This window comes from Natrix helvetica (assembly GCF_964273705.1).
Source record: "Natrix helvetica genome assembly, chromosome: 2".
Classification (NCBI taxonomy): domain Eukaryota; kingdom Metazoa; phylum Chordata; class Lepidosauria; order Squamata; family Natricidae; genus Natrix; species Natrix helvetica.
The window spans coordinates 26,754,339-26,765,527 of record NC_138552.1 but is presented as its reverse complement, the minus strand read 5'-3'; the positions used below and the strand labels follow the sequence as shown (position 1 = coordinate 26,765,527).

General features: G+C 41.6%; 1 protein-coding gene across 2 annotated transcripts in view; it reads right to left on the bottom strand.

The window, feature by feature from the left end:
- Positions 1–510: 510 nt before the first annotated feature.
- The window catches only part of NDUFS4 (NADH:ubiquinone oxidoreductase subunit S4), a 47,103-nt gene continuing 36,424 nt past the window's right edge, over positions 511–11,189 (bottom strand). Inside the window, exons 3-5 of one of the 2 annotated variants that reach the window (XM_081945817.1) lie at positions 8,510–8,682; positions 3,739–3,812; positions 511–727 (exon numbers count right to left, since the gene is read on the bottom strand). In XM_081945817.1, coding sequence (XP_081801943.1) covers positions 624–727; positions 3,739–3,812; positions 8,510–8,682 — 351 coding nt within the window. In that variant the 3' untranslated portion in view covers positions 511–623. The other variant, XM_081945818.1, reaches the window with a different exon arrangement.

The window sequence follows — 11,189 nt, the reverse complement described above, 5'->3', positions numbered from 1 at the left end:
ACCATCCAGGCAGAAAACCATATTTTTAATGTTGCCTTTTTATATTTGTGTCTTTGCATACCAGGGGTTGTAACACAAATACATACCTATTTCCCTAGCTCAGCTGATAAGAAGGAGAGCCTGTGGCTTAGTGGCTAACACATCTGCCTAATATGTAATACAGTCCAGGTTCGAATCCCAGTAAGGGTATGGCTAGCTGATGAGAGCTAAATAGCTTGGAACAGATCTATACTAGTCTCCCTTTATTTATTTATCAGCACAAATACAACACACACACACACACACACACACACACACACAAATAGATATTGAATTATAAAATTATTCAAAAGCCAAGCCTTGGTCTTTAATGCTGCAGCTCATTTCAAACATTCCTTTTAATGAATTCCACGTAGAGCAATTTTCTAGAGGTATGGACACCCCAAATCTCCTCTCTAAATATAGGGAAGTTTTTAACAGGTTCAATTGGAGACATCAAAAACATTTTAAATAGACACCACAAGATGCATGAGCAGTTTAAAGGTCAAATTTATTAGGAGATTAAGAGATGTATTATACATGGACTATAAATACAGCACAGCTGACTTTATTCACAGTCAGATGCAGAGACAACCAATGCCAACCTATTTTGTGGACACCCTTGTTCTTTTGTTCCAAGAAAAGTTTGCGCCATAAGACTTGGATTTAGGTTTTGGAATCCTCTCCTCTTGAACATCATAGCTCCAGCCTAGGAAAAAACATGTTGAGAATTCTAAACAACACACACACACATGCACACACATAGCTGGTAATACTGAGCAAGTGCAACACAAACAAAAGCAAGTTCAAGCTTTTAAGAGCTAACAGAAAAGAAATACCAACATATTTGATATACAATATGCAATTACTAGTTTATTCTTTTGCAAAAGGCAGGGAACAATAATCCTTTAAGACAGATATGCCTTAAATGTGACCTACACCTGTTCCCAGGTTTGTCAGATCTCGGACACTATATGTTCCAACTTTCACCGCTCTTGCTGATGGACCAGGACCGACAGTTGACACATGAAGGCCTGTAATCTTATGCATTCACACCTCTCTATCAGATGTCAAGCCAAGTTTTGGAAATATGCCTGGTAGCAGAGTACCCCAATGCCACAAAGAAGCAAGAAGGACAAAGAGGCGAGCTTTGGAGAATTCAGAATGCGATCCTGAATTCAGAATCAGCTGCTTCACATAACAGGAATCTTGCTAATTTTTCCATAGCTTCACATTTAAAACAAACAGAATTGCCTGATATTGGTCTTCTAAAAGAGTCGTTTTCCAGCTGTAAACCTTATTCTGATTATATTCCTCTGTCACATTCAGAAATTGGATTTGCATGATGATAACCATACAGAGGCAGAAAGGAATGGGCAGTCTGGGGCAGAGACATGGGATCAAGGAAGGATAAATGTGATTAATAGACTATTCACATCGCAATAAAAGTGCAATCATGATACTCTGCACTTGCTTCTGAGTAGGCCCTCTGGGAATGAGAGTGGGAATGGGAGAGGATACAGAATGAACCTTTTTAAAAAATTATTTTATTCTCTTTTATATGCAAGATGTAATCTAGAGAAAATTCACAGTTCCAGACCTGTATTTTTGAGGAACAGCTAACTCCCTTCTATGATAAACAAACAAAAACAGTTTTTGAGTCAGAATAAAGTATTTCCGAATATATCAACATGGTGACTGTTTAATAGGATTATTAATTTTATGCTTAGAATCTTTCCTATTAATACTATCCATTACATTCTCTCTCTCTCTCTCTCTCTCTCTCTCTCTCTCCCTCCCTCCCTCCCTCCCTCCCTACACACACACATACACACACACACACCATTACTAATACACACACACACACACACACACACACACACACACACAAATTAGATTAACCAATTTAGATCTCTCCAAATATTTTGGCCTATATTTCTTAAAATACTGTTAACATCATGTGTTATTAGGGATAATTTAAAGAGAATTTATGCTGAAGTAAATATATGTTAAACAAGAAAGCAAACTTGGGTTAGGCTCCTAGGGATGATTTCAACTTTTGACTCGAGTCCCGGAAGGAAACTGAGTTTAATAACTGCATGTTAGCAGAGTGTTAGAAACAAGCCCATAAGGAATCACAGGGTTTGGCATCATTTGATCTGCCTGAGAATCTCTGCACTCATGGGGCCTAATCATGGAATAAGTGAGACTTGTAAACCTAGATAAAGATGCCCTGGCACAGGCAGATGGTAAAACATCTCTCACTCGCATTCACTGGAATTAGGCCAACGTTCTTAGTTCTCACTTTAGCAAACTGATTTTCTTGTCAAATATTTGTAGGAAATGAGATAAAGTAAAATGTAGAGATTTAGTTTAACACCAACGTTTATGGGATGTGAATGCTTGTAAGAACTACTCCCTAAAAATTCCCAGTCTATTTAAGATGTCAGGAGTAACATATTCAATATGTTTTAGTTAAGAAAATTGCGAAATCGACATTTTTGGTCCTGAAAAATGAAGGCAGATGACCTCCAGTTTAGATTTTGATCCAATAGCTGAACTTCTCATTAAAAGCAACAATATTAATTACAATTGTTTATTATGCATAGATCAAATTACTTATTGAGAATCTGTTTCTTGGTGCTGGTTTTAATCTCTAAAGCCAAATGGCTTTCTATCTGCAGGACCATTTAGTACAGATGGATCCTTCTGCCCCCAGACACCTGCCCCCCCCAGTGACCATGTCCTCATTAGAGATGCTAAGGATCCTCCCTCTAAAGACATCTGTGGACAGTAAGAAATGTGTTTCTCAATACTAGCCCTATGACACATCAATCTTGCCTATCTTGGTAAAATTGTGTCATAATGTGACGGTATTGGGAAAGACAATGTTGGATGCAAAATCCCCATGAAAAACAGCACCAGAGCTTGGTATCCATAAAGGTAAAGATTTCCCTTTTCCAGTTGTGTCTGACTCTAGGGGGTAGTGTTCATCTCCATTTCTTAGTGTTGTCCAAAGACATTTCCATGGTTCTGTGGACAGCATGACTATTCACCAAGGGGCACAGAATGCTGTTACTTTCCACTGAAGTGGTACCTATTTATCTACTCACATTTGCATGCTTTCAAACTGCTAAGTCAGCAGGAGCTGGGGCAAGTAATGGGAGCTCACCCCGTCACATGGCACTCAAGTTCGAACCTAGGCTGTCAACTTTCCAGCTGACAAATTCAGCATCTTTAACTGCTGAACCACTGCACCCCCTTTTGGTAGCAATATTTCAGGCTAAATTATACACAAGTAAAAAAATCTGCCTGGGCTGTTTGCAAAGTAAGACACCAATCACTCTGTGCCAAGGTAGCCAACCAGAGTGAGGATGCTGAGAAAATGAGAGTGACAAAAGTCTAGGAAGGGACAACTGAATAATTTTTACTACTGATGAGGTTCAATATTTTTTATTATTAACAATATCAACTGTTAAATCCAACCTTCAATTTCAAGAAATATAAGAGAATGTTAATATTTAAATGTTCTATAGCAGTTCCTATTGTAAAATCACTATTTACACTAGTACTATTACCCACGCAACAGAACACATCTGCCAAGATGGAATTTCAGTCCCAGGCCACTGTCATGTCTTTCTGCTAGTAGCTCAAACTCCCCCTCACATTCAATAAACATGCACTCATCAATCGCACTCTGGTTGCTGCTGCTGTACATACCATTTTTTTCAGCAAATGCAATAGCATCTTCTTTTGTAGAGAAGGTTAGTTGCATATTGGACAGAGGATCCGCTCTGTAAATAATAAAACATTATGGAAATAGATAGCAGGTAAAACATTTAAAAGTTGCATGATGACTTCAGAAAAACTATTAAGATCTATCTGTTTTTTTCTGGTGCCAAAATGGCAAAATTATTGGCTCTGGTCTAAAGGAAATCCTCTTCCTATAGATTATCTTTGTGTTGCTGAGAGAAAAGGCACACAAAGTCTCAACAAAGTCGCAAAGGTGCTTCTTTAAAAGACAACTGGACCAAAGGTTCAAGACCTGAAGAAGCTTCTTGGATGAGAAGCAAAACGGTTTCAAGGGAAAAAAAAACCCAAGAAAGTCCAGCTGACTTTTGAAAAAGCACTTTTGGGGCAACCATTACCTGGATGACTGAGAATTTCCATAGAAAGTTTCAAGAGAGATTCTTAAGACAGATACAATGGTAAGATTCCATGTAGGGTTAGAGTTAATGAGCGTTCTGAACTGAGTTGAGATATCAATGGGCAAACCTTCTGCTTCTGAAACTGAGGGATAAAATTCACCAGTAAAATTCTAACAACCATATTCTGTAATCTTTGAAGCTTTACAATACATTGCAGTAATGCTGATTGATAGTTCTTAAACATCACAGTATCTAGACCCATGATGGCAAACCTATGGCATGCATGCCAGATGTGGCATATGCAGAGCCCTCTTTGTAGGCATGTGTGCCGTTGCCAGTTGTTCCTCTGGTTTCCGACCAGCTGGTCTTTGCAGGCGCTGGTAAATGCCCCAGAAAACGCCCTGAAAATCGCCCCCCCCCAAACAGGCATGTGCACACCGGCCAGCTGGTCTTTGGATTTCCGGTGCTCTGGCACACGCACACATGCACGTGCGTTGCGGTTTGGGCACTCGGTACTGAAAAGGTTCACCATCACTGATCTAGACCATTAAGAGATACCAAAACTGGGCAAAACATATTTGGGTCTATAATAACAGTACTAATGATGCCATACTGGGACCTTGAGGACAATCCTGTCCAGAACAGGAGGATTATCAACTCCACAAATACAACGACCGTTAGCTCACAGCACTTTGATCTTGTTAGGATTCAGCTTCTGTTTATGTGCTACCACTTAGCCCATTGTCAAAATCAGACACTGGTTCAGCAGCTCCACGGCCTCACCTGACTCATAAGGCAAGGGAAAAGTGTCATATGCTGATCACATTTAACTCCAAATCCCTAGATGACCACATCTAGTGGTTCCAGAGAGTTTCTGAAGAAAAACAACAGATGGTGTAGAATAGAATGGAAGCTTGCAGGCATAATAATACAAGTGTGCCTCGGGCCTGACTAGAAATCCCACAGATTTTTAAAATACAGATCTGGCTCGAACAACCACGCATGCTTGCATGCATTCTTTTATCTCTTTAAATTTAAATCATATTCTTTGTCCAAGAATTGAGACAAATTGCTGGCTGCCTGCTTCTAATTCTGAAGTTTCACAACATCTTATGGTGGTTAGAAATGCAGTTTGTTACACCAGAAAAAAAGAAACAAAAACAATTTAGTTTTTCTGTGTGGATTCTGATTTTTGATTTCTAAAGGAGGAGGAGGCTGAACCACAAAAGAGCCAAGAATTCTTAGCCTTCCATTTTCTGAGTCAGCCAAACATCCAAACCCACAGTCCAGCCTGAAATGCTAAACATGTGCTTACTTAATTTTTCAGAATATCTCTTTCATGAATAACACCACCACAATCACTAAAATAGAACTTCTAGTACTACCAAGGGAAGCATGATGAATTCTCAGAATTTATGAGAATAAATCTGTTATGGCAACTCTGAAATTATGTAAAATGTGTCCCAAGGTCATAAATGGTGGTGTCTAATTGCTTGGTCACAAGAAGTCCTTTTGATCTGCAACTAAATCTTCATAAAATCTGCCGTACTTTCTTCAGAGATGGAGAACTAACTTTCAGACTTTAAAAAGCAAGGAGGCAGGTGACAGACGAAGACAGATTGTAAACCGAATGGCTTCTTTCATTGAGCCTTTGATATAAAATTTAACAAATTATTAAAGAACTATGGAGATACTATCACATGGTATTATACAACAAAAATGCATCCATTCTCACACTGAGGTCAGCAAGTTTTGAGCTAAGAATCTGGGCAGTTATAATACAAGTGGGGAAATTCCATCCTGCTGCACTTAAGAGAAATCAAGACTGATTTCTCAGTCTTGGAAGACACAAGCCTATCTAATACAGTAAAATAAGGTAAACCAAGAACGTTTCCAAAGAATTGCTTCAGCCAGTATCTAAAGTGGCCTAGTCCCCAAAGAAGAGGCAGCTGAATTCTAAAAGCAAGAGGGTTAAGGAACCCGGGAAATTACTTTAAGAACCTAGATCAAGTATTATCTAAGCTGGAAGCATCCCTACAGATACATATCGGCTTGTCACATCTGTTTGCAACTTTTAGCAACGCTTTCACTGGAATGCATTCTTTATCTGACCGAATTGATAAGATGAAGGGGTTTATCATGTTTATACAGTCTACAGATAAACCAAAAATGTTTTGGAATATAGTGATTATTTCACAGACATTGCCTAGTCACATGCAAAGGGAACAAATCAGATCCTGCAAATTACCATATAATCAGTGGTTTTATCTGTAATTAGTAAATTATACCTTTTATTGTAATTTATTTAATTGTTGTGAATCGCCGAGATTCTGGGCTAAGATCCATTAGGCTACAGTAAATAAAGATGACTCTCTGTTTTGGCCTCTCATTTCTTTATTTCATTTCATTTCATTTCATTTATTAAATTTATAGACCGCCCCCTCTCCCCGAGGGGACTCGGGCAGTGTACAGACAAAAGCTAAAACCATATATACAATAACAGTATTAAATACCCCTTATTAAAAACAAATTAAATATAGGGTCTGTACAGCGATAATAAAAATTAAAACAGGTAAAAAGGACAACCCCTTAAAATTTAAAATGCCGGTCAGGAGGATTGAAAATTGAAACTACAGTTGGGCCAGGCGAGCTAATTGGAACAGGTGGGTCTTGAGTTTCTTGCGGAAGGAGCGGAGATCGGTAGTAGTTCTAATGTCGGGGGGGAGGTCATTCCAGAGGGTCGGGCCCATCACAGAGAAGGCCCTACTCCTGGGCGCCGCCCGCTGGCATTGCCTAGTGGACGGCACCCGGAGGAGTCCCTCCCTGTGAGAGCGAATTGGTCGCAGGGATGTATGGGGTAGGATGCGATCCCGCAGGTAACTAGGTCCTGTGCCATGGAGCGCTTTAAAGGTGATAACCAACACCTTGGTGTTATCATTTTTATCAGTAAAATTTAACCTAGCTTTCCCCCACCCCCTTTCTGAAGCATTTTCTCATAGGTGCAGGGTCTGCTTTTTCAAATTAACTGAGTGTTGATCAATTGATTGGACAGAAATTGACCCACCAGGTTATCACTTGAGCCTGATGTCATGGGTTGAGACAGGATGACTGGCCCAAGGTTACCCAGCTGGCTGTCAACTCACAAAGCTTTCCTGACCCCTGGCTTCCATGCCTAAAGCGGGACTAGAACTCACAGTCTCCTGGCTTCTAGTTGGATGCTTTAATCACTGGACAAAACTGATTCTTATGTAATGGAGCTAATAATAACAATTTGATCTTGTCTGACTCTTGGAATTTTCTGGAAAAGTTTTTTTAATTTTTTTGTTCTCTATATACAATTACAGGTATTTGTTTTTTGTATATTACAGGTATATATTCACATAGTTATTATTCTTTTTATATTCATCATTCTTATACATTTATCATTTCATTTACAGAGTTATAAGGGTTGCTTTATTTAACATCCCTCGCCTGTTTTGACACCACCTTCTTTTCCTTTCTTTTCTCCCTCCTCTCCTTCCTTCCTTCCTCTCCTTTCCCTTCCTTCTTCCCTTTCCTCTCCCCTACTCCTCTCTTCCTCTCCCTGCTCTCTCTCCGTCTCCTTTCTATCTTCCTCTCCTCACCTCTATTTTCCTTCCCACCTCTTCCTCTCATCTCCTTCCCTCCTTTCTTTTTTCTATTGTTATAGGTGTCTCTTCCAACTCTTAATTTTTATTTTCTTGGGGTGGTATTTCTGCAGAGCCAAAAATAGTTGAATATCATTTCTTATTCCCTTTCCTTCTCAAATCTATCCTGATTGTGTGTGTGTCCCCCCTTTGTATCTTACTTTTGAATATATACTTATATATTATCATTTTCTTCCCTATTGCCCCCCCCCCTTCCCTCCCTTTTCTACCTGATGGCGTATCTGTATGTCTTTTTCTAACTATTCATAAAATCTTCCCCATTCCTTGAAGTACACCGATTCCTCTTTATCCTTTATTTTCAAGGTCAATCTGTTCCTCTCTGCACAGTCTAGATTTTTTAAATTATCTCCTCTTCTGTTGGTACCTTATTTAATTTCCAATTTTGAGCAAATACAATTCTCGCTGGAATTTACGTGGCCTACTTAATGCAACGCCACATGGTCCTTTGTACATCCGACTACCAGATGACTCCCTTTCTCGAGTGTGAGAATAGCTCCAATTTCACAGTTAGAAGTTAATAAAAAAATTCCCAAATAAAAAATAACATCCCTGGCAAAAACATAATTTTATTAGCCCTTTTAAAATCTAACAGTGCTGGATAAAGGTCTGTATTAGTTGATCAAAGAATAAACTTTGAAAATGCTATTTTATACTTACGAAGATGCCCAACCCATCAGTGGGTTTTCCCAGCGCTCCCTTGTATCAAATTCCATTTTCCATTTTTTTGTGTTATTAACACCAGCTTGCATGGCATTACGGGCGGGAACAAAAATATAAGCTTTTCGTGTTTTAATATGCTCCTCTGGAACACCAGTTAGAGGGGTAATGTCCTATGAAAACAAGAAAAGTGAGATAAAACAAGTGCATTTTTTGAAATGCCAATGACCGATACTTTGGGGAAAGTTAATTTTCATTGAGAGGAATGAAACGCAGAGTTTCCAAATCTATCCATCATGTATAGGATAACGAATATTCAAGAGTCTTTTATACAGCTTACATAAACTTTCTGGAATTACAATTTTTCACTGAGCAGAAGATCATTAACATTTAAACTTTAGGGGAGTTGCGGTACCTTTGCAATGCACTGCTGTAAACATTTCTTCTGTAGTGTTTAGGCTAAAACGTGCAGCTCTAAGGGGCGCACCAGAAGCCTTAATGAAGCTTAGCACCATGCATTTATCTCAGTGCTATGACTAAGCAGTTTTGCAAGACCCTTGCACATAGTCCTTGTTCAGTGACTACCTTGCTGTGAATGTTCAGTTACAATTATGATGACTCCAAATTCTCTATTACGCCTCCCGGTTCTACACCATACTTGACTTATGTTTCGCATCTACAGCTTTTGGTACTATCCCGTTGAATGAAGAATTCTGGAAAGCAAAAAAAACTTGCACATTTTTGTGCAATTTTGTTGATCGGATTACAAGTATCGATTAACATTTGGAGGTTAGTTTTAGTTCGTATAGGCCAACACAACTATTTCTGGTTTTAGCCAGTAACATACCGCATGGATGGAATTGGAGTGATACGATTAAAGCTCAGTAAGCCAGATATTTTGCATAGGTTTTGCATAAGTTATTGCATAGATAACTTGTAGGACGTTATCACCCAGCCCTCTCCCAGAAAAATGAAATATCCTAGGAAATATTGAAAAGGCAGAATATTTCTCTGGATGTGAAAAGGGAGAAACATTTTAAAGACAGAATGACCATTGGCTTACCTGAAGGGTCCTTTTCTGTACACCGCGGGAGAGTCCAAGCAATGGGTTAATTCAGTCTGCTTGCCCTTAGGACTGAGGAACTATTTTTCCTTAAGCCACACCTCCTCCTGGTGTGCTCAATCCCCCAGAATTCTTAGAAGGAGTCAGTTCGTGCGGACGGAGCGAAGCGTCCAAGATGATGTACTGTTGACACGAGGAACCCGAATCCCGGCCTTGAGAGCCAGGGTGGGTTGGACTCTCCCGCGGTGTACAGAAAAGGACCCTTCAGGTAAGCCAATGGTCATTTTCCTGTACACCGCTTGGAGAGTCCAAGCAATGGGACATACCAAAGTTATTGTCCATCTGGGCGGGCAGAAGAAGGCTCCCGGGATTCGGTCTCTGACACAACCGCCTGGAGCACACGCCTGCCGAAGAACGCCTCAGCCGAGGCGAAAATGTCCAATTTATAGTGTCGCACAAATGGAGAAGGAGAGGACCACGTAGCGGCCCTGCAGATGTCCAGGATCGAGGCCTGGGTGGCCCAGGCCGCTGAGGTAGCAGCACTTCGTGTGGAGTGTGCAGTGATGCCGCGCGGAACGGCCTTGGATTGACTTTCATAGGCAGTCGCAATGCAAGCACGAAGCCACCTGCCAATTGTGGAGGAAGTGACCTTCTTCCCTAGGGAACCGGGCTGGAAGGAGAGGAAAAGAGCCTCTGACTTCCTGAATTCCGCAGTACGAGCGATGTAGACCTTCAGGGCCCTCCTGACATCAAGATTGTGCCAGGATCGCTCTCTGGGATGCGACGGATGAGGACAAAAATTTGGCAACACAATGTCTTGCGCTCTATGGAACCATGAGTTTACTTTGGGGGTAAAGGTCGGGTCCAGCCTCAAAATGACCCTGTCAGGGTGGATGACGCACAGATCCTGGCGAACAGAAAGAGCCGCCAGCTCCGAAATCCGGCGAGCTGACGTGATGGCAATCAAGAAGGCCGTCTTCAGCGTCAGGAATCGAAGAGAAGTAGTGCGTAAAGGCTCGAATGGAGGGCCAGAGAGGGCCCGCAGGACCACGGACAGCTGCCAAGTAGGGTAGCGATGAACGGTGGGAGGGCGAAGGTTAGAGGCGCCCTTGAGGAAAAGACGCACCTTCGGGATTTTGCTGAGAGGCAAAAGGTGGTCGCCCGACCAGACAGTAGACAAAGCCGCCACTTGGCGTCGAAGGGTGTTCGGGGCCAGGCCCTTGTTGAGTCCCGCTTGAAGGAAGTCAAGCACTCTGGGAACAGGCGCGGTCGTCGGCTCGATGAGCAGCTCCTCACACCACTTGGCGAAGGCGGCCCAGGACGCATCATAAATCCTAGTGGTTGAAGGGCGTCTCGCCGCCTGAATGGTGTTCACTACCTCCTCCGACAGGCCTTGGCCTTTTAGTTGGTCCCCCTCAAGTGCCAGACGGCCAACTGGAGCCACTGGGGCTCTGGGTGAATCACGGCCCCCTGGCTGAGGGAGATCTGGTCCGGAGGAATGCGCCACGGAGGAGACACCGACAGGTGGACAAGGTCGGCGAACCACGACCTGCGGGGCCAATGCGGGGCCACGAGAAGGACCTCTGCTCCCTCTGCGATGACTTTGGAGATGAATTG